The 24161-nt window shown below is 37.8% G+C and overlaps 5 protein-coding genes across 11 annotated transcripts; 4 read left to right on the forward strand and 1 right to left on the reverse strand.

The window, feature by feature from the left end:
• The first annotated feature begins 6875 nt into the window (after positions 1-6875).
• On the forward strand, positions 6876-10297 carry LOC104817991 (C-type lectin receptor-like tyrosine-protein kinase At1g52310). Its single transcript, XM_010547409.2, has 5 exons — positions 6876-7228; positions 7397-7451; positions 7929-8345; positions 8462-9032; positions 9605-10297. Exons 1-5 carry the CDS (start codon positions 7139-7141, stop codon positions 10122-10124), a joined length of 1653 nt encoding a protein of 550 aa, XP_010545711.1. The 5' UTR covers positions 6876-7138; the 3' UTR covers positions 10125-10297.
• A 1118-nt stretch (positions 10298-11415) lies between these two features.
• LOC104817992 lies at positions 11416-13299 on the forward strand. The gene is made up of 6 exons (XM_010547410.2): positions 11416-11581; positions 11690-11822; positions 11899-12002; positions 12131-12275; positions 12373-12513; positions 12594-13299. Exons 1-6 carry the CDS (start codon positions 11505-11507, stop codon positions 13146-13148), a joined length of 1155 nt encoding a protein of 384 aa, XP_010545712.1. The 5' UTR covers positions 11416-11504; the 3' UTR covers positions 13149-13299.
• Positions 13300-14829: 1530 nt separating this feature from the next.
• Positions 14830-18165, forward strand: LOC104817994. Its single transcript, XM_010547411.2, has 4 exons — positions 14830-16107; positions 16237-16412; positions 16549-16772; positions 17132-18165. The coding sequence occupies exons 1-4, from the start codon at positions 14871-14873 to the stop codon at positions 17997-17999; spliced, it is 2505 nt and encodes an 834-aa protein (XP_010545713.1). The 5' UTR covers positions 14830-14870; the 3' UTR covers positions 18000-18165.
• A 261-nt stretch (positions 18166-18426) lies between these two features.
• LOC104817997 lies at positions 18427-19755 on the forward strand. Its single transcript, XM_010547422.2, has 3 exons — positions 18427-19207; positions 19413-19501; positions 19664-19755. Exons 1-2 carry the CDS (start codon positions 18647-18649, stop codon positions 19485-19487), a joined length of 636 nt encoding a protein of 211 aa, XP_010545724.1. The 5' UTR covers positions 18427-18646; the 3' UTR covers positions 19488-19501; positions 19664-19755.
• LOC104817996 (pentatricopeptide repeat-containing protein At3g16010) lies at positions 19541-22443 on the reverse strand. Of its 7 annotated transcripts, none has more exons than XM_010547419.2 (4): positions 22284-22443; positions 20126-21966; positions 19927-19994; positions 19541-19842 (listed from the first exon to the last, which is right to left on the reverse strand). In XM_010547419.2, exons 1-2 carry the CDS (start codon positions 22357-22359, stop codon positions 20129-20131), a joined length of 1914 nt encoding a protein of 637 aa, XP_010545721.1. In that variant the 5' UTR covers positions 22360-22443; the 3' UTR covers positions 19541-19842; positions 19927-19994; positions 20126-20128. The 7 variants fall into 7 exon arrangements, with proteins under 7 accessions (XP_010545721.1, XP_010545722.1, XP_010545720.1 ...); XM_010547420.2 differs by having other exon boundaries at positions 19541-19796; positions 22284-22442; XM_010547418.2 differs by having other exon boundaries at positions 19541-19822; positions 22284-22442.
• Between the last annotated feature and the right edge of the window lie 1718 nt (positions 22444-24161).

Consider the following 24161-nt stretch of genomic DNA (forward strand, 5'->3'; position numbering starts at 1 on the left):
GATGCCAAAATGCAAAAGTTTTAAAAAAAAATTGCCTGGTATACTCCTAAACCAAATGGGCATTTTATTTATGGTTAATCACATCAATTAACAAAATCATAAAATAAAGATTAGAGAATGTTGGAGTAAGACGTAACTTATATATATATATATATATAATTCCAGTAGGTACTACTGTTTTAATATTGAGATTTATATTGTAAAATATCTTTAAAAAAAAGAGAAGAATAGAAATTTGTAAAACAAATTGAAAAGAAAATGTATGCATTAATATTATTATTTACAGATTTCGTCATTAACTAATTATATGATATAGATCATATAGTTATTTCTGGCTACAAGAGTAATTGGCTAGATTTTTAAATACCTAAAACTATGCAGAAAATCGCCGCCTTAAAATCGCTAATTGCAATACATTGAGCCTCAAATAAATCCCAAATCACCAGAAAAACAAAATCACAAATAAATCATCCTTTACATTTTCCTTAAACATTCCCCATTGATTGAACACTCATAGATACATTTTTTTTGGTAATAAATGACTCATAGATACATTAACATATACACACACATACTAGCATATGTGTATATATATATATATATATATGTATGTATCTATTGGTCCATCGATAATTTCTATGTCTTGCAAAAAAAAAAGGTTATAAAAGCATATCCACGTTTTTTCCCCCTCAAGAACCATCGATCAAACCACCACTATCCCCGCATCGCCTAATCTCGGTTCAATCTTTCCCAAAATTCATGGTATTACTGTTTCTTTTTACCTTTTTTTCCCACATTTTTATTTAATTAATTTAATTACATCACATTTATTTTTGTCATCACATTTTAAATCCTAATATTACCCTATTTAGAGAAAAAAATATATAACGTTAAAAAGCTTTAATACTTACACATGCATGGTTGATTAGTTCACAATAAAACATTAATAATAATAATAACTAAAAAGAGGATAAAAACATTTTTTTTGTTGGGTTTGTTAATTTTTGCAGGCAATATTGCCGATATTGATGGTAAGGTCGTTGGTGAGAGCGGCGGCTCATCCGATGGCCTCCGTCGCGGCGTTGCTATTCCACAGCCGTCTTCTTCCCCGGAATCTCCAGCCGGAGAGGCTCCTCCGCCGTGATATCTTCGTCGCGGACGATGACCATCTTTTCCGATTTTCCATTTTCCTCCTAAGATGTTTTTGCTAGCTCTCTCTCTCTTTCTCTCTCTAATAACAAACAAAGTTTCCGTATATACAGTGCAATAAAAAAAAGATGATGTGATGTGTTGTATATTGCAATTTTTTTTTATGACTTGAGGTCTTTTTTTTTTGTTCTTCAAAATGATGTCTAACTCTAAAAACTATGCACATTTTCACAATGAGCAGTGCATCACGTGCCTTTAAAAAATTTAATATTTTTTATAAGTTTTTTTTCTTTTTAATAATGTTCTATTTTTTGTTTTAGAAGTCCGAATCTAAATTTAATTTCTCCAAGAAAAGATCATTAAATGGATACACATGTTGTAAAATTGAAAGTCATAGTATAGGGTCAATACTATAACGTTCCAAGAATATAGGGGCCAAAATAAATGTCTTAAAGATGATAATAAAGACAAAACAAACAATGTCTTAAAGGTAATAAAATTCATATTTGTTTACAATTTGAATTATTAAGTGTATTGAGAAATGTTTTAATTATAATGTTAATCATTGTAGGGCACCGGTGATGCCAATTACGATGTACAAGAGTTAGCGCCGTCTAGCAATGACAAACGTATTGGAAAACGGCTACGTCAAAAATAAAATTCACACTTTAAAGACCCATTTTACTTTTGACCTTCATTTAAGACTTCTACATTTTGTCTCTTTCCTTTGATAATTATAAATTTTCTATGAAGACTATTTTATTTATATTCTAGAGTATCGTTATGTTTTTCGTCATTGTTTCATTAATTTTTTTATAATCATTTTAAAAACCATAGTGATGCATGACAAGAGATTTGAAGATAAATGATTAATCAATATACAAGATTTATAAGCGATGTTTGAAAATTGAAGGTTACAATGATCACTCTACCGTTGGAATGTCCTTTTAGATTTTGCCCGCTTATACAATAAATTTGTAGTATCAATAGTGATACCCAATCAATCTTATAAATAATGTAATCTATATATATAAAAGTTGGATTTAGAATCATTTGGTGAAGCCACCTAGGATCTAGCTCATCATCCATGTGGTATTTGTTTTAAAATTTTATTAAGTATTTAAAAGTTAGCTATACGTTTTATACGCACGTATTGAACTATATTCATATTAGTTTTGGTTCGATTGAAATTTTATTGGGATAATAGTTGAAATCTAACTTATCAAAAATTAATTAGTTAACTATATCTGTATATTATTGCATTATTTTTGTATTCAATCTGAATTGGTTAAATTTCTATTCTTTTAACCGATATATCTAATTAGAATTTTACGACCAAGTTGTATTCAGCTTATTATGACGCCTTATTAGATTCAATTTTATAAATTCATATTGGAATATGAAATGATGATAAAATAAAGTTATATTATTCGATTTCTTAATTTAATTATTTTCTGCCACATTTGGTTAATGATCAACCTTTTATTTTTTGGGAATTGAAAACTTTGAAACCATAAAAATAAGGAAAAAAAATCGATAAAGACATATACATGCAAATTATTTTGCCAGTTTGCACATGCTTTTGTTGGATTCTGCTGCCCCTGGCCCAAACAAAGCTCTCATTCTTTACCGTGTTTTATATTTTACCCTTAATCGTATGATTATTAACATCTCTTATTATTATTATTATTATTATTATTTCTCAGGATGCGGAAGCCCAAAACACATGCACCGCATTCTCATCAAAGATCTAACACAACATCCACAAGTCTTCTCATTCCAAATAACTATTTTTTAAATATTTTTTCTTCAATACATGTTCTAAAAATTGTATTCATCTTTCTAATCGTAGATATCTTGAGAGATTGTATCGATTGTCGTCCGTGGCTTGCAGATAAGTATATCTCTGCCATTAAGCCAGTTTATACAACCACAACCACCATAGAAAGAAATGGTAAATTTATCATATCTTTATATATATATATATATATATATATATGATTAAGTTTCAAAAACATTTTACATTTAAATTGTATAAATATTACATATATTCTATTAATTGTATGTTTAGAAATACCCTTAAAATTTATATATTTAGCTAAAATACGCAGCACAATGTGTAAAGAGGCGTAGCTTAAGATGTGATATTACATTGGCTAAAGATGCGGTTCACCGCAAAAAGGTATGAAATTTAAATTGTTGTCTTCATAATGTTATATAAGCGTATACATTTTACGTATCATAACAAATTACAAACAATCAAATTGAAAATCTATATTTTTTATTTTTTAAGTACAAGTCACATATTCCACTATATATATACATCAGGACAAAAAATTCCCACCCTCCCTATATCCAAATTATTGGATAATTCCCTTCACTACTGTTTTTTATCACTTTTATTTTTTTAAGTCGTAACTAATTGTTCAAAATATAACAACAGTAATGATATCAACAACAACATAAAAAAGGATACCTTCGACATCGAGACAAAACGGTTAGTTATAAAATATTTTTCTTATATTATCTAAAACCAGTATGTGAATAACATTAATTCCAACTAAATAAACAGAAAATTTTGTTCAAACATGCTCTACTAATAGTGATCTGCTCCAGTGCTCCTATTGTCAAGCATTAGTATGGCAAAAAGAGAGTACTGGTCGAAAGGATTGCAACGAAAATTGCATGTACAATATATGATGTATGCAAAGCAGAGTCAAACTCCCACAGGTGCTTGATCCTCCGAAATTTTTGGAAGAGCTATACAAAATATCTATTGGATTTCGTACGAATATTAGAGCATACAACTCAATTCTTGCATTCACATCAATTAGTACCAAGGTCGATCATTCGGTAACATCAGGAAATGGTCCATACACATTTAGAATCCACAGCCCAAAACCACCATCAAATAGGATCTCTACTACCTGTGGAAGGAAAACCCCCCAGTTTGCACAGCTTTACATATATGATACTGCAAAAGAGGTTCGGAACCGCATGAGAACATTGAGCAGAACATCGAGTGCAGGATATTTAGATGAACAAATTGTGACAGGCCTCATTTAGATGATGGACGAATTTAATTGTCTTGCAAAGATCCTTTAGAAGGGCAAGGGATCAGTATGAATCAGACAACGTTTCAAATTTCACAATCACTTTGGTGGAGCAAAAAAAACGTGGTAAGCAGTATGAGATGTCAGTTGGTGAGGAGATCGCTGGTTTGATTGTTGGTGACATGTCAACAACAACTGCTGAAAGATATGTTGTTTTACATCTCAAACCATCTACCCATTTACAACGAATAAGCGATCTACATCCGTTGTTTATGAATCTACAATACCCGTTGTTATTCCCTTACGGACAATATGGATTCCATGAGGTGATCCCGTACATAAACGAACAGAACGCGATCACGAGATGATTTAACCATAAGAGAATTCTACACTTACCGGACACAAACAATATTATCTGAAGGGCTGACAATTGTTAAAGCTAGGCGTCTATTCCAACAGTATGTGGTGGATGCTTACACTACAATTGATCAAGAAAGAATACGATGGACGAGAAACAACCAAAAGACATTGGGAGCAGATCTTTATAATAATGTTTTTGATGCAGTAGATAAAGGAGACACAAATGCTAAAGTGTTGGGTAGAAGGGTCATTTTACCCCCTACATTCACTGGAGGACCAAGGTATATGGTTGAAAACTACCAAGACGCAATGACCATATGCATATGGTCACTGTAACGGCAAACCCACAATGACAAGAGATATCTGATCATCTTAAGTCCTATGGCGGAGAATCTGCACATGATAGGCAAGACATTGAATGACGCATCTTCAAGATGAAATTGGATGACATATTAGCCGGTAAAATATGCACCAATGCAATATTCTATTATTTATTTAGTTCCATTTGAAGACAATATTATACGTACAACACACACTAAACTACTTTTGTATAAAATATATTACAAACAATTGATGTACAAACTATATTACGTATGACATAAAATTGAAATGAGTAAGCAATCATTTCTATGATAAACTGTCTATTCACATCAAACACATATAAACAACGATACACATAACTTTCTACATAATGAATAAAGATAATATTTACAATAATTTTATATTAATGTTTACTTTTTAAAAGAAAATGTTTAATTTATTTACCTGAAATTATATATCGAAAATTTTTATACATATCTCAAAATATAACAAAGAATCACCCGCGCATCGCGCGGGTCCTAACCTAGTATCTTTAAAAAAAAGAGAAGAATAGAAATTTGTAAAACAAATTGAAAAGAAAATGTATGCATTAATATTATTATTTACAGATTTCGTCATTAACTAATTATATGATATAGATCATATAGTTATTTCTGGCTACAAGAGTAATTGGCTAGATTTTTAAATACCTAAAACTATGCAGAAAATCGCCGCCTTAAAATCGCTAATTGCAATACATTGAGCCTCAAATAAATCCCAAATCACCAGAAAAACAAAATCACAAATAAATCATCCTTTACATTTTCCTTAAACATTCCCCATTGATTGAACACTCATAGATACATTTTTTTTGGTAATAAATGACTCATAGATACATTAACATATACACACACATACTAGCATATGTGTATATATATATATATATATATGTATGTATCTATTGGTCCATCGATAATTTCTATGTCTTGCAAAAAAAAAAGGTTATAAAAGCATATCCACGTTTTTTCCCCCTCAAGAACCATCGATCAAACCACCACTATCCCCGCATCGCCTAATCTCGGTTCAATCTTTCCCAAAATTCATGGTATTACTGTTTCTTTTTACCTTTTTTTCCCACATTTTTATTTAATTAATTTAATTACATCACATTTATTTTTGTCATCACATTTTAAATCCTAATATTACCCTATTTAGAGAAAAAAATATATAACGTTAAAAAGCTTTAATACTTACACATGCATGGTTGATTAGTTCACAATAAAACATTAATAATAATAATAACTAAAAAGAGGATAAAAACATTTTTTTTGTTGGGTTTGTTAATTTTTGCAGGCAATATTGCCGATATTGATGGTAAGGTCGTTGGTGAGAGCGGCGGCTCATCCGATGGCCTCCGTCGCGGCGTTGCTATTCCACAGCCGTCTTCTTCCCCGGAATCTCCAGCCGGAGAGGCTCCTCCGCCGTGATATCTTCGTCGCGGACGATGACCATCTTTTCCGATTTTCCATTTTCCTCCTAAGATGTTTTTGCTAGCTCTCTCTCTCTTTCTCTCTCTAATAACAAACAAAGTTTCCGTATATACAGTGCAATAAAAAAAAGATGATGTGATGTGTTGTATATTGCAATTTTTTTTTATGACTTGAGGTCTTTTTTTTTTGTTCTTCAAAATGATGTCTAACTCTAAAAACTATGCACATTTTCACAATGAGCAGTGCATCACGTGCCTTTAAAAAATTTAATATTTTTTATAAGTTTTTTTTCTTTTTAATAATGTTCTATTTTTTGTTTTAGAAGTCCGAATCTAAATTTAATTTCTCCAAGAAAAGATCATTAAATGGATACACATGTTGTAAAATTGAAAGTCATAGTATAGGGTCAATACTATAACGTTCCAAGAATATAGGGGCCAAAATAAAAAATAAAAAACAATGAAATTGTCCGAACTACCCACTGAGACTTGTCCGAAGTCCGCCTACTCCATAAATGCGCCATTAGAACCCCTCTCTCTCTCTCTCTCTCTCTCTCTCTCTCTCTGCGAATCTCCCGTATCTAGAAAATCCATGGGAAACGATAGAACCATTATTTCCTTCTTCGCATGTACCGCAAAGATTGGGTTGTGACTTTTTTGGGGATAATTTTGTTTTTTTTTTGGGTTAAATTTTGGGACGATGAATCTTCTCTTTCTTGGAGATGGGGCATTGATTGAGAGTCAAACCCGAATTCACTGAATTTCTAGGGTTTATGAAGCTGCAGCGATGGAACCAAAGTGGCATTTCTGTCGGAAGCAAGCCATGCTCTTGATTTTTTGTCTCACCTTGCTTCTCCATCTTGCATCCTCTGATTCCGTAAGCTCACTGAACTTTGGCATTCCTTTTCGTTTTTGTTTTCTAGAATTTGTTTGACCCTTTTTAGCAGTTTTTTTTCTTCATAAATACAGAATGGTTTGAACGATGATTAACAGATACAAGTTCTGGATATATGTTTGATTTGGGAGGTGAATTTTGGGGTTTCAGGTATCGAACGATTCGACTCAGAGGACTAATGCTTTGAAGAACCGAACTCACAAAGGTAAAGCTATCAACTTTATATTAGAAAAAAGGAGTGATTATTTCTTCTACGGATACATAGTTTTTATCTGTATAAACCCAAATTATCTTTACCTGATTTAAACATTATCTCAGCTTGGTGAGAAAAGCATTCCTTTGAAGCTTTGTCTTAAACCGACATGAACTAGTAATCCATATGGTCCTGCTGTGTGTTGCGATGGCCATTCTGGTAGTGTGCCCATTTAGAGGAATGAATCACAGATCCAGAAGAACTTAGGATTCACCCTTCTCGTCGAGAAACTTATTGAATGTGAATTCTGTATGCGTCGGTCTAATGCTAAACAACTTCGAATTTACCTCTTTCTCATCAAGAAACTCTCCGGCTTGGTTGCTGGAATCCGATAAACACGAAGAGTAGACAGTGACAGGTCTTGAAACCTGTCTCGGGATCGAAAGTTCCTGTCTTTGTTGATAAATTTGATGATACTTCCTTTTACAGCATTGTGCCCTCCCGGTTGGATCTTAGGCCCGAGCAGCACTAAATGCTACGGATACTTCGGAAACTCCACTTCGTGGGAAAAGTCGGAAACTTTCTGCAGAACCTATGGCGGTCACTTAGCAGCAGTTGCATCAGAGAAGGAACTCGGCTTTGTCCAGAAACTATGTGGAGGAAATGTTAGTGGCTGTTGGATTGGAGGAAGAAGCTCGAATTCTGCTTCGGCCGTCCGTTGGAATTGGTCCGATAGTAATGCTCCTCAATGGAACCTGTCGGTGTATCCCCGAATTCCACCCCGTGCTCATTGCCGCAATTCATCTTGTCGTTACGATGTGTGTACTTCCGTGACGAATGGTTCGCTAGCCATCCTTGGGGAGAGATGTAACATCTCTCACACTTTCATTTGCTCGGTCAATGCTGGTAAGCACACTTTCCCGATTTATGCCTCTTAGCCTGCCCAGATCAGATTCCGAACGAATACTATATACGATCCCGACCTTTGTATCTTCTGCCCTGATTTCTCTTCTTTTTCCCAGGATACAAATGCCGCTACATGCATTGTCATCGGGAATATCTCATCGTCATCGCAGTTGTCAGCGGGTTGATCCTCCTAACGACGGTTACCATTGTATTGTGGCTCCTTATCTACAAGAGCAGCAAGAAACGTCGGAAATCCCGAAAATTATCTGATCCTGCATCTTCTGGTATAGTTCCACCAACATGGAAGATCTTCACAAATGAAGAACTAAGATCAATGACAAAGAATTTCAGCGAAGGGAGCCGCCTTGCCGGGGATGCCAAAACCGGCGGGACTTACAGCGGAATCTTACTGGATGGAACGAAGGTTGCGGTTAAGAGATTAAAAAGGTCGAGTTTTCAGAGGAAGAAGGAATTCTACTCCGAGATCAGAAGAGCCGCGAAACTTCGTCACCCGAATGTAGTAGCCATCAAAGGTTGTTGTTATGATCACGGCGATCGCTTCATTATTTACGAGTTTATACCCAATGGACCACTCGATAGATGGCTACACCATGTTCCACGAGGCGGTAGGGGCCTTGACTGGATTATGAGGATGAAAATTGCGACAACTCTTGCACAAGGAATTGCGTAAGTAATCTTATATTATCACCATAAAAACTATATTGCCATTAGGGTTGGTTAATTCAGGTTTCGGATTGTGTTCGTTTCAGTTATATTCGGGTTTTGTTATTTCGGTTTTAGAAAAACTATAACTGTTCGTTTTTTATATTGAATTCGGTTCAACTCGGTTTTGTTTTGTTCGGTTCGGGTTTGGCTTGTTTTTGGTTTTTATTAGTATTTCTCTACGAAATTTTTGGTTTTTTCGGCTAATTTTGTTATTTGGTTTGGTTCGGTTCGGATTTGGTTTTTTTGATTTTAGAAAAATTATAACTATTCAGTTTTTATATCGGATTTGGTTTTGGTTATGATTATGTGTTATTCGATTCAATTCAATTATTCGGTTATTAATCAAATTGGTCACCCGGTATCGATGTGATGTCACATCGACCATATAATTAAGCTAGTTTTTTCGGGTGAGTTCTAGTTATGGCCTTAAAAAATGATATTATTGGACATTATAGGGTAAAGTTCTATCAACTGTTATGATATTTTTTGATCGGTTCGTCTGAGATCTTGAGAGGTTTTGAATGCGGAAACAGGTTTCTACACGACAAGGTGAAACCGCAGGTGGTGCACCGTGACATCCGGGCGAGCAACGTGCTCCTGGACGAGGATTTTGGGGCCCACCTGATCGGCGTCGGGCTCTCGAAGTTTGTTCCGTGGGAGGTCATGCAGGAGAGGACGGTGATGGCGGGAGGGACGTACGGGTACCTGGCCCCCGAGTATGTGTACAGAAACGAACTGACGACGAAGAGTGATGTGTACAGTTTCGGGGTGCTGCTTCTCGAAATAGTGAGCGGGCGTAGGCCGACTCAGGCGGTGAATTCGTCGGTCGGGTGGCAGAGCATATTCGAGTGGGCCACGCCGCTCGTTCAGACGCACCGGTGGCTCGAGCTGATCGACCCGGCGGTCACGACCGACGTGCCGGAGGCTAGTGTGGTTCAGAAAGTGGTGGACTTGGTCTACGCCTGTACACAGAACGTGCCTTCTATGCGTCCGAGGATGTCTCATGTTGTTCACCAGCTTCAGCAACTGCTTCAACCATCTGAAATAAACTGAACTGACAATGTCTGAATTCACGAGTTCAATAGATTTTTTTTTTTTTTTTTTTTGGTATTGTAGACAGAGTTGAAGCTTTTGTATGTAGAGAGTCGCTAGGATCAATGAGCATATTTCTAATGTCATTTTCCATTTTCATTTAACATGAAATGGTACGGAAACTGTTAGCTTAATCGATGGATTCGTTCCACGTTCTATTAAAATAGACTCGTGTATTTTAAATTGGTCCGACATTTTATTACAAAATCCAAGATCGGAATATGCTTGTTCCAATAATACGAAATTATTTTATTTATTAAGTAAATGATTATGGTGATGATGATGATGATGATGATGATGATGAATTAGTGAAAAAGTTGAGCATATGGATGATGAAACAGACGAATGTATGTGACTTGGATCTTATGAGCTTTTAATACATTTTCGAGTCATTGACATTTTTTTTTCGCCCTTTTTCCATTTCACTTTTTAAAAAAAATATTTTTAATTGTCTTTCCATTTTTTTAAGTTTTTAATTGAAAGTAATTATCTATACACACGTCTGTACTTATCTGTTAATCTTATCAAGAGAAATATAATTACATTTGGAAAAAATTAATCAAGAGATAAAATAAAAGACATTAGGATTTGATATTCAGAAAAATTAAAGAATTTGGTAGCCTAAAATTAAATTGATTCCTGTACGTATAACCTGGTTTTAGTAAATAAACATGTCAAATAAAATCAAGAACATCTTTGAATAGTAACCAATTAAAATGAGTTGTGGACATTTATGGCCATAATTTTAGAGAATTTATAGAGTTTATGAAATCAAGGATTAGAGTAATTAACAGAAATTAAAATTTAAAATTTTTAGAACGTAGAATCTTATATAATATAAAATTAAGAGATGGGTACGAATTTAATCAAATTAAAAAAGTAACAACTTTCATATACTTATTGGTAACAAATCCCATAGTTTTTCAGTTTTAGTTTTCCACGTGGAAAAACACGGGCAAGTTACAGCTAAAGCTTGTTTCCTAAGTTGTTCTTCTGCTCAATTTCTAACTTGTTCCCCAAGTTAAATGAACATAGGATTAGTAAAAAATAAGATATTCATAGGATTAGCATACATATACACACATACATACATATATATACACATTTATATACATGTATATATATGTTTGTGTTTCTCTCTCTTCGAAGAAAACAGCTGGTTCATTTCTTTGCCTGATTACCTCTGTAGCTTGATTCTGGGCATTGCTTCAACCCTATTCACAAACCTTCTATTTTATTCTTCTGTAATTTTTTTTTCTTATAAAAGTTTCGATCTTTCCCATCTTGGAACACAAAAACACAAAACCCATCTCGGGTTTTCATGGGTTAAAAGGAAAAAAAATGATGTTTTTCGGGTTTCTGATGAGACCCAAGATGTTTCTCGACGAATTTATGAAACCCAAGTTCTACAAGAGATGGTTAGTTCTCCCCCTGTCTTTACCTCGAATACTGAAAAGATTGCTGTTTTTTGATTGGTTTCATTGCATTCAAATCGAAGCTTAGTGATTGGTTTTATAATTATGCAGCAAATCCACGACCAGTGTCATGAAGATTCGGCTGGATGCAGTTAGGAGAAAGAGGAATGCAGTGATCAAGTTCCTGAAAACGGACATTACAGATCTTCTCAAGAGCTGTCTCGATTACAATGCTTATACAAAGGTGGGACAGGTTCTTCTTCTTTGTCTTGATGTCGAAGTTTCCGCCTGTTTTTCTAACTGTATATCTGTAACTGCAGACAGAAGTATTGCTCGAAGAGAAGAAGAGGCTAACGTGCTACGATCTCATCGAACGCTTCTGCGACTGCATTTTCGCCAATCTCTCGCTTATGCTGAAGCAAAAGTAACGTTCTAAACCCTCCGAATCCGACCAAAGTTTACATATTTTCAGTTCTTGTTTTCGATGTTTTCAGCCCTTTTGAGACAAACGGTTCCATGAAAATATGTTTTGAAAGTTTATTCTTCTTTTAGGGAATGTCCTGAAGAGTGCAAGGAAGCGGTTTCATCGCTAACATATGCAGCAGCAAGAGTTCCCGAAGTCCCGGAACTCAAGGATCTGAGATCTTTGTTTGCAGAGAAGTACGGAAATTTCAGTGAATCATATGTGAATCAAGAGGTGATAATAGAAAACATTTTGTTTTAGCTTCGTTTACGTCTAAATCCTTGTTCTTATCGTTATAAAACCCGCGAAAATCTTTCCGCTGTTTCTGCAGATCATTGAGAAGCTCGATCATAGGAGACCCTCACGAGAAGAAAAGATTCAGACAATGCGAGAAATCGCAAGGGAATTCTCAATCAGTTGGGATTCCATGGCTCTGCAAGAGATGCTTCTAAGACAGTCTTCAGTTCTTCAGGTAACGGAAGTTCATACAGAATCCTGTCTTTGTGTCAGTAACATCAATCAATCTTGGCTAATTAATCGCTAAAACACTAGATTGCGGAAAAGGACCAATCTTTGAGCAAACCCAGCAATGATCAGTACACCGAGACGAAGAAGATGAAAAAGACGATGAAACTTGACAGCAGCAGCGAGGATGAATCTGTTCTTTCGGAGAGTTGGAGAGGAGATTCATTGCAGGGAAGCAGTTCGACTTCGAGTTCGTGCTTGTCAGAAGACGAAACGGATACAGACACGAAGAAGACTGTGTCTTACAGATTCATTCCTCCTCCATACACGAAACCAGGAGCTGGAAAAGATGAAAACCCACAAGAGAAGAAGAAGAAGAACACCGATCGAACAGAGGGATCAGCTCGGAGAAGATTACTTAAGCCGCAAGGTACTGAGAATCCAACAAGCACAAGCAACAACGAAGCATCATCGTCGACAGGATTCAGAGATTTAGGGTTCAAGAACGATGGAATCATCGATTCGAGACGGAGTGAGAACGGAATGAGAGACGACGATCGAAGATCTCCGTCGTTCCAGCGGTGGAAATTGCCGGACTATGATGAATTGGTTGCTCGGATTTCGGCTCTTCGCCGGAGATAAAGACGAAGAAGCAATCTAGGGTTCATCAGATGTTTTCTTCGTAGTACCAGTTTCATAGAAAATGTTCGATTAAATTTACGTAGCTTATTCACATTGTGTTAGATTTTATATGGAACCCAAGGAAAAAAAAAGGTGTAAAAATTATACGGAAAATATTCTTTATAATTAAAAGAATTAAAATAAACAATCTAATTGTTTTTTTTAATTATTACTTATACAGATTATAGATCCAATAATCTATTATTTTATTAAAAAAAAATAGATTTTCTTTAAAAATATTCGGTTTTTCAGAATTTTTAAAATTCGGTTCGGTTCCGAAAAAATTCGGTTCTCTAAAAATGGTATCGTTTGGAAATTAAAAACGGTTTCGGATAAAAAAATACCATTTTTTCGGTTTGGTTAGAAAGAACCGAACCGAAACGCGAAGCCTAGGTATTGCGTTTGGACTACGTCTTTTATCTAAAGCATCAATTATTTGTTTAGTATTTTTCCTTTTGCCCACAAATATTTGATTTCCTAATTCAATATATTCAGAAACATTTGAAATTTTTAATAAAAATCAAAATTTGTAATCTTCTTTAGGATCGTGATATAAAAAAATAATATAGTCTCCAATAAATTCGCACAGCAGAAAAAAAATCGAATACATGAAAAAAAAAAGAACAAAGAACGGAAAAGAGATTCTCAGACAAGCTTCGAACCCAACAACGGAAGGAGGCGGCTTCCTTGTTTCAACTTTTATTTATTATAATCTCTAATAAAAAATGATTTGTTCTCTTTAAAACACATGGATGATTTTGTTTATATTTATTTTTAATTTGAATTTTTATAAAATATAAGTATTTAACTTGTACAACCATTTTGATCTATTATTTATTATATTTAAAAATAATTTTTAAATAATTTTGGGTCATCTTGACGCATCCGAATATGGGTCCACCCAACTCCCAAGCTGGAAATATAGTAAGCTTCTATCTCACTCATTCAATCAATTTGTAAAGGAAAATATTAAAAGATAAGAATATAAATATAACTAACATTTGAATAAATTTATACATATAGGTTTATCTATGTGCACGAGTTGAGCATATTTTCAATAAGAAGTAAAATTGTAAAAAAAAAAATCAACTACGAGTATAGAAGTCATACTATATGGTAAAATTCATAAGAATGCTTTTATATAAATTAAATTGATAACTTTTAAATTTAAAACAAACATCATCTTGTCCTTTGAACGTCTCCAACGGTTAGGTGCTTATCTTTATTTTAATTGCCTCTAATATCTACTTTGCTCATAATTCTCACGTCCCGTCATTTGATGCGCCTTCTTGTGAAGAAAAATATTATGGAATTTCGTCGGTTCATCATTTTTATAAAATAATATATATATATATATATATATATATATCTATTAAAAAAACACAAGGTTTTTTAATTTAAGAGGCTTATATCAAAACATTTAGATTATATATGTTTACCAATTACATCAAAATGCAATAGGAAAAATTATATAATTTTTCAACAATTTATAATTACTAATAATAATAATTTATCAACCCAAAAGCAAAAAAAAAAAAAAAATAGAGGGAAAAATATAATATTAATTAAAAAAATCAATTTGTTTTTCTTGGACACCTAATGCAGAACAACGGACGGAGGATGCAAAGCCTTTGGAAAAAAGAAAGAGTGAACAGAAAAAGGAAATTCTTCGTTTCCAAATGTATGAAACGACGCCGTTGGATCCGTCTCTTCCATAACTCCCAAAGCTTTCGACTTTTTCCCTTCGAATCTCTCTCTCTCTCTCTCTCTCGATCCATTGATCGAAAGCAAGTGGGGAGGTCGGGTTGCGGAGCGAAGATGGGTTGTACGCAATCGAAGATCGAGAACGAAGAAGCGGTCACTAGATGCAAGGAGCGAAAGCAGTTCATGAAGGACTCCGTCTCTGCCCGCAACGCCTTCGCCGCCGCGCACGCCGCCTACGCCATGGCCCTCAAGAACACCGGAGCTGCCCTCTCCGACTACGCCCATGGCGAGTTCCTTGTCTCCTCTCACTCATCCATCGCCGCCATCGCCTCCGGCGGAGCCGGTGTTGCTTCCCCTCCCTCGACATCCTCCTCCGCTGCCGCCGCTGTCGCTTCCTCTTCCGCTGCCGGGATCCCTCAGTCGGTTCCCGACACGCTTCCCCCTCCTCCTCCTCCTCCGCTGCTTCCTCTTCAAAGGGCTGCGACCATGCCGGAGATCAAGGCGAGATCCGGTGGTCCGTCGGGTGGTGGGTTGAACGGTACGATAATTGAGGAGGATGGAGCCCTAGATGACGATGACGAGGACTCTGAATTGGAGAATCGTGAGAGGTTAGTGAGGAAGTCGAGGAGCAGGGGAGGGAGTAGCAGAGGTCGGAGGATGGAGGAAACCCAGGAGACCCCTCCGCCGCCACCTCCGTCTGTAGCTCCGGTGGAGGCAAGGACATCGACGCCGCCGCCGCCGCAGCAGCATCAGCATCAGCAACCTTACTTCGATTACTTCTTCCCTAACGTCGAGAGCATGCCGGGAACCACCCTGGAGGAAACCCCACCTCCGCCGCCGCAGCCTCAGGCGAAACCACCGCCTCAACCGCCGTCTCCGGTCATGGAGGAAGAAGAACCAGTGGTTCCACGCAAGTCGCTCGACGAAAGGTCGAAGAGAGTGGAGGAATCGAGTGTGAAAGCGGAGATGGAGATGGAGATGGAGATGGAGAAAGCTGCTGCCATGGGAGGTGGTGGATCTGGGAGAGGGATGAAGAAGGGCAAGGGGACGGCGTTCGCCGGAGAGAGGAGGATGGCGAGGATGCCGACGAACCTGGTGAATGTATTCACTGAGCTTGATGACAACTTCCTCAAGGCTTCAGAAAGTGCTCATGAGGTTTCCAAGATGCTTGAAGCCACTAGGCTTCATTACCACTCCAATTTCGCAGATAACCGAGGTAATTCCCTGCTTTCCATTCCAATCATCATAGAAGTTAGCCATGGAATCTATGATGGGAGGTAACTCTCAGTATGATCAGATGAAAGATGTGATCTTTCTCTTGAATTTTTGTCTTCCCATTGCGCAGGGCACATTGATCACTCTGCCCGGGTAATGCGCGTCATTACATGGAACAGATCGTTCAGAGGGTTACCGAACGCAGATGATGGGAAGGATGATTTCGATTCTGAAGAGAATGAGACACATGCCAGTGTCTTGGACAAGTTGCTGGCTTGGGAAAAGAAGCTCTATGATGAAGTGAAGGTATGTCACATCATGCCATTGTCCTGGAGGATTTAATATTTAGTCTTCTGTTAGAGAAAGGCCTCACTCTGGTTAAGGTATTTTAGAGGAATGCATGTTAGTGTTGATGAATTTGGTTATATCTTATGTTGAATAGGCGGGAGAACTCATGAAATTCGAGTACCAGAAGAAGGTTTCTCACTTAAATAAGCTAAAGAAACGGAGTGGGAACTCGGATTCATTGGAGAGAGCTAAAGCAGCAGTTAGCCAATTGCATACAAGATACATAGTTGACATGCAATCCATGGATTCAACTGTTTCTGAAATCAATCGTCTTCGGGATCAACAACTCTATCCAAAACTCGTTCAGCTTGTTGACGCGTAAGTTTCGTTTGCCCCTGTGAAATCGTCATCTTTCCATGTTCTTGGTAAGCAATTCTGTAGATGGGTTTTGCTAAAATTGACTACTTTTTTTTAGAATTGTAAAATCATCATCTTTCCATGTTCTATATAAGGTATAAGCAATTCTGTAGATGGGTTTTGCTAAAACTGGTGACCTTTTTGGAATTGTGAAATCATCATCTTTCCATGTTCTTGATAAGCAATTGTGTACATGGATTTTGCAAAAAATGATGACTTTTTTTGGAATCGTGAAATCGACATCTTTCCATGTTCTTGATGAGCAATTCTGTAGATGGGATTTGCTAAAAATGACGACTTTTTTTTCCGGAAATTTGCAGGATGGCAAAGATGTGGGAACTGATGCAAATTCATCATCAACGACAGGCCGAGGTCTCAAAAGCGCTGAGATCTCTGGACATATCCCAGGCCGTGAAGGAAACAAACGATCATCACCATGAACGTACCATCCAGCTTCTTGCCGTCGTTCAAGAATGGCACACACAGTTTTGCAGGATGATAGATCATCAGAAAGAATACATAAAGTTCCTCAACAGTTGGCTAAAACTCAACCTAATCCCGATCGAAAGCACTCTAAAAGAGAAGGTATCTTCCCCGCCAAGGGTTCCCAACCCTCCAATCCAAAGACTCCTCATCGCTTGGTACGACCGCCTTGATAAACTCCCGGACGAGATGGCCAGAACCGCCATTATAAACTTTGCGGCTGTGATCAGCACGATAATGCAGCAGCAAGAGGAAGAGATGAAACTCAGGGACAAGTGCGAGGAAACACGAAGGGAACTCGCCAGAAAGACCCGGAATTTCGAAGATTGGTACCACAAATACATGCAGAAGAGAATACCCGAGGAGATCAATCCCGAGGAAGATAACGATGCCCACAAGGACGTGGTCATCGAACGGCAACTTGCCGTGGAACAGGTGAGGAAGAGGCTGGAGGAAGAAGAGGAAGTGTACCAGAGGCAATGCGTACAAGTGAGGGAGAAGTCGTTGGCCAGTCTCAGGACCCGACTACCCGAGCTGTTTCAGGCAATGTCCGAGGTTGCTTATGCTTGTTCGGACATGTACAGGGCTCTTCGGTACCTGACTCAGCGCCGGAACCAGAACCAGAACCAGAACCAGAACCAGAACCAGAACCAGAGCCAGAGCCAGAACACGAACACGAACACGACGACCGGCCAGGCTTCTTGATGTAAGCTCCTCCTGTATACCTCGTTTTAGTTGCACATTTGCCTCTTTTTATACGATATTCTTCACATCTTGTTTATGTTGTTGTTGCATTCATGCACAAAATAGAATAAACAGCATATAAAAAAATATTTTTGGTGGTACACTACACAAAGGAATTGTTCCTTTAGATGCTGTCTGGTTACTATTTTTTTTTTTGTTTTAGCATATATATATATACATATATATATATATGAATGCACTTGTACAATAGAGTTTTTGTAATATAGTTTATATATAGCCATTTTGATACATAAACTTAGCATTGATCTTTTGTAATTGTAGAACATGTTTATCATACACAGGGCATTACGAAAATGTCCAATCTCTTGTTGATGGGTCGATATTACACGATGAAATACAGGCAACACTGCAAAGTTCAAATTATATATATATATGAATACATCTTTTTGTATAGCTAGTGGAAGATTTAGACTAAACGTTTCCTTTCACGATACCGAGAATCTTTGATTAAACAAATATATTACGTGTTAATTTTGGGTTAATCATAGCCCATAATTATTCGCACCAAACGGACCAAAACAAAGAACAGAATAATCCCTCTTACCAAACACATCTCTCCGCTTCTCTCTCTCTTACATTCACGCGGAATGTCCGGCAAAGACTCTGAACCAGATCCCCCGGCGCCGACGCCGGAGTATCAGCGTCTGCCGTCGCTTGACGAAAACGACGACGTCCCTTCATACCTTGAAGCCTCCTCAAAACGACGACGCATCATCATCACTGTATTCCTGCTAAGCCTCGCTTCCGCCGTCGTCTACATATTCTGGCCGTCCGATCCGAGAATCCACATCGAACGGCTGAGAATAAGCCACGTGCGCATCCGCCGCCGACCAGTACTCTCCGTCGACATGTCCCTCCTCGTGACGCTTAAGGTGACCAACGCAGACGTGTACTCCTTCGGCTTCACCACCCTCCACGTGGCGGTATCCTACAGGGGGAAGACGCTGGGTCACGTGAGGTCCGACGGAGGCCAGGTGACGGCGATGGGTTCGACTTACGTGGAAGCGGAGACGGAGCTTAACGGCGTGGCGGTGTTCCCTGACGTCATCCACCTGATCCGCGACTTGGCTAAGGGCTCCATCGAGTTTGACACCGTAACGGAGACGAGCGGAAAGCTCGGGATCATGTTCCTCCGTTTCCCTTTGAAGGTACTTCAAAGCCAAAAGTCAAAGTCAACCTTTTTATGTAAAGAGCCGGGAAGATTTCAATCATTTAATTTGGTTTTATGCATTATTAATATAAATGATAAATTTAGTATGTAAATCATATGATATTTTCTATATCTGGTTATATGTATATATATATATACCTTGTAAATAGTGACACATACATACATACGTACGTGATGAGCAGGCAAAAGTGGAATGCGGCATTTTGGTAAATACGGTCAATCAGACAATTTCTCGCCAAAGTTGCAAACCCGTCTAAAATCTTAACAAGAGGTAAATAGTGTATATACTATATATACAGTACAAATTACAGAGAAAAAAATAAGATAATTTATTCTTGGAACAAAGATATATATATATATATATATATATATATATTTTATAGCAATGTCCTTGTATCATGGATTATAATGCAATCATGCATTGTCACATTAGGTTATATAAATGTGAGATGCTCCAAGCCACATCACATGGGGCATGAAAGTCGGTCCAAGACCATGCTTCTTGAGAAGCCAGCCTCCTCTGATTCATCAGGCCAATGAGCTGCTGCTGCACCACGGAACCACCTCTGCAAGAAAAATATGCCAAAAGATGCTGCAGAAGGTAGCCATTGCCTTTATGAGACCTTGGCCCCTGTCTTAATCTAAAATCAACAATTACACAATTCATCAACTTTCAAAAGGTCTTGAGAAACTTACCACGCATCCAAAGAGGAAACCCGTATGATGAATCCGAAAATTCGCCCCTTCAGAGCTTCTTGCCCAACCTGGGGAAGACATGAACAGATCGATATAAACAACCTGCATCAAACCAGAGAAAAAATCAGAAATAAAGGAGCAATCTTTTGTAGTTTCTAATCGTTTCTTCTTCTTCTTCTTTAGTTTCTGCAACATTCACCTCTTAAAAACTCGAAAGCCGCTCTTCATCCACACTGCCCACAGCCTCGAGTATCGACGAGTAAGTGATGGCGTCATACGCGAAACCTTTCGCCTTCATTTCTTGCATCAGCCTTCCTGCCTCCTCAAACTTCCCGGCATGCGCTAGACATCCGAGCAGAGTATTGTACGAAACTCCATCCGGCTTAACCCGAGAATTCTTCATTCTTTCAAACATATCAACAGCTTGCCTCGGAACACCCGTCTTCGCCAATCCATGTAGGATGATATTATGTGAATTTATGTCGGGTCTGCAACCGTTTTCTTCCATTTTCCTAAGCATGGTTTGAGCTTCATCTATCATGCCAGCCCTCACCATCCCCGACATAAGTGCATTATACGCGTAAACATCGGGATTGCATCCGAGCTTCTTCATTTCATTGAAAAGGTCCACAGCTTCGATCAGCTGACCTCGTTTCCCCAAATGTTTTATCATCACGGCATATACCCGAGAGCTTAATTTCCCGCAATTCTCCCTCAGCTCCCGGAACAACTCATTCGCAACTTCATATCGTTTGGCCTTTCCAAGAGCGTTTATGATGCTGCAGTACGCGGCAGGACAAGGCGGAAAACCCTTTTCATCCATCTCTTCAAGGAGCAACAACGCGTTCTCCACTCTATTTGTTTTGCAGTATCCGTCTATAAGGATCGAGTAAGTGAATGAACTAGGGGAAACCCCGTTTTCTTTCATCTTTTCAAGCCAAGAACTCGCTTCAGAAGCCGGTGCTTTGGACTGGAACAGAGCTTTAATGACGGTGTTGTATGAAACAACATTCGGTGAACATTTCCATGTTTCCATCTCATGGAAGATCTTCACTAAATCTTCTACACGACCCGCTTTGCCGAAAATGTTCATCAGATTGTTTAAGACCACAACATCCGGATCCAGTCCATATTTAACCATATTCTTAAACAAAGCATAAGCCTCATCTACCCTCCCGGCCTTCCCAAGCCCCTTTATCAGCTCTGTGTACGTAAAAACAGTTGGTGGGCAACCCGTTTTTTTCATCTCCTCGAAAAGGTCTAAAGCTTTCTCAACCTTTCCCAGCTTAAAGTATATTTCCAACAGTGTCGTGTATATTTTCGCCGTGGGCTGCAAACCGTTATCCTTCATCTCGTCAAACAGCCTAATTGCAGAATCATCACGGCCTAACTTTCCATACGAGGATATAAGAGCAGAGTATGTCACCGTGTCTGGTAAACAGTCACCCTCGGTACACATCTCGGTATAAACTTCATGGACTTTTTCATGTTGTCCCTCTTGCATCAACATCAAAATGACCGAGTTGTAAGTGCCTGCAGTGGGTTTGCACTTGCGGCCCTTGGCCTGGTAAAATACCGATAGAGCTTTATTCATCATCTTAGCTCGTCCAAGTATTCTTACAAGCTCGGACAGTTGAGCCGGGCTGACACTAACATACGGGCTGCGAACCATGTCTTGTATTGTCCTCCACATCTCGCCATAAACCCTAGCTTCGTTCAGGCAATGTATCAAGGTCATGTAGGTCGACGAATCATGCTGAAAATTCCGCCTTTTGCCCGCCCACTTGAAAAACTGAATCTTGACATTGATCTCGACATCTATCTCCAGGACAGCGCAGACTAACCGGTGATCCACTTTCAGTTTCAGCACTTCCAGAGCCTTCTCGGCATCGGGTCCCCACTTGAATATTTTCAATATTCGTATGAACCTCTCATCCAATGTCCGTACAGATCGAACCCTTCTTGAGAACACCCCCTTCTCCGGTATCCTTTCAGAATCCTCTGAGCCCGGAACATGAAACATCTGGACAATCTCATTCTCTGCCAATTTCCAAAAGCAAAACGTTATTACGCATTCTCCTGTAAATCCGCAAAATGAAAGCAACCCTAAACGAAAAATCCGAAACTCGGATCAAATATACCTAAACCCTAAACCCTGAACGCCACAACGATATCGTTTTCCACCATCTTTTGAATAAAAAAGAGATGAGCGCAAATCTTCTTCATTTCTCTCTCCTGAGCCCTAAATTCTCAAGCTCGAGTGCATACAGAGAAAACCCTTTGCGCAGATTTTACCCGAAATGCTTTGGAGTAGCGAATAAGTGCGAAAGAACAGAGGAGCAGAGTATGCAGATCACCTGTTTGTTTCAATCTCTGAGAGAGGTAAGGTGAAGTTGAAATATTTCGCTTCGGGAAGATGGGACGGATCAACATTTGCACCAAATACTTCACACACAGAGAGAGAGAGTCGTACTTTAGAACTTACCCCCTCGTATTAGGGGTGGGCACGGGTCGGATACCCGGGAAAATCGAGAGATTTGGATTCGGATCCAGGAGGCTCGGGTATTTAACTATGAGATTTGTATCCGGGATTTGGTATTTACGAGTATCCAGGGTACGGGTATCCGGAATAATAGTCGGATACTCGCGGATATCCGGATCCAGATTTATTTAAGAAAAACAACAATATTCATATATAAAATTTTTAAAACATGAAGATATATTTATAAAAATTGATGAATTATGATAAAATATATAAGATAAAAGAGATAATAAGAGACAAATAATAATAAATTTAATTTTTTTGAATTAATATTAAAAAAATATGAAATTATTTCATCTAAAATAATTGTATTTTATAAAAATGTTATATAAATATAAGATATAATTATTTATAATCATAATACGCGGGTACCCGCGGATATCCGGTTTTAAAAATTCTATTATCCGGATTTGGATCCGGATTCACGGGTATTGAAAAATAAGGATTTGGATTCGGATTTGAAAATTACGAGTACCCTAAAATCGGGTATCCGTGAGACGAGTATCCGACGGATACCCGATTTTCGGGTATTTGTGCCCAGCCCTAATTAAATCTATAATTCTTACAAAAAAAATTATAATATCTATGAAATACTGTTCATTTTTTTTTTCTTTTTATCAAGTGTTATGAACATCAAATTGATAGTGAAAAATATTTGTATATTTTCAAACATTAAAAAAAATGTAACACATTCCTCTCTCTTCTTTCTCTTCCTAGCTCACTCAGACCTCGCAATTTCGTAGTGGAATATGGATACGGACTCTCCCTCGCTCTTATTGTGTGCTTTGACTTCGTTAAAATGTCAAAAGTGGGGACCACTCTTTTGGAACCCTTTGATTCCACCATGGGGCTGCGATTCTCTGCTTCCACGCTCATCTTCACCGCGTCTTCTGATTGGCTCGTGGTTCTCACGCGGCCAATTGAGCCGTCCGATTCCTTCCTTCCTTCCCCATCTTCTTCTGTCGGTCTCAATAATTTGTATTAGAGGATTTAAAATAGAATACGCCACTTGTACGCATTTATATGCACAAGCATATGCGGTATTTTTTTCTCCTGATTTATATAATATTTATAGCGATTACTGTTGTATTGATTTGGAAAAGGGTAATTCATAGCGTCCGGCTATAACATATAGTTTTTATTTTAAAATTAAAAAAAAAATAATACAAGGAAGACGAGAAATCGCTTTTTTCGGTCATATCTTTTTTTTAATTGGATTTTTTTTTTGTAAAAAGTCCTGAGTGTTTAACCGAGTCACACGTTCAAAAGAAATGTAGAACCTTACTTTCTATCGATAACGGACCAAGCAAATTAACAAGCGAGTTATAAAACATTTATCTCTATTATGTCCAGAAGTGGTGGTATAGTGGCGTGGGAGCACAAAGTGTTTTTTCACCTACACGGTTCGAATCTCACCGGATATCAGTAATTATAAAAAAAACATTTATCTCTATTATGAGAATAACTTATATTAATGGATCCGAGAGTTTTGCGCATTTTTCTATTGGGTTTCACATCAAACTAGGAAAAATGTTTTTCTATCGGATTATAGATAGATATATTAGATCCTAAAATCCAAAAATCACTTTGCCAATGCCAGATCCAAAAATTACTTAGGCAACAGGCTGCGATAGAAGGCGAGAGAAAGGATGGGGCCAATGGAAAGTAGGGGTGGGCACGGGTCGGATACCCG

The sequence above is a fragment of the Tarenaya hassleriana genome, unplaced genomic scaffold, assembly GCF_000463585.1.
Source record: "Tarenaya hassleriana unplaced genomic scaffold, ASM46358v1 Cleome28, whole genome shotgun sequence".
In the NCBI taxonomy this organism is placed as follows: domain Eukaryota; kingdom Viridiplantae; phylum Streptophyta; class Magnoliopsida; order Brassicales; family Cleomaceae; genus Tarenaya; species Tarenaya hassleriana.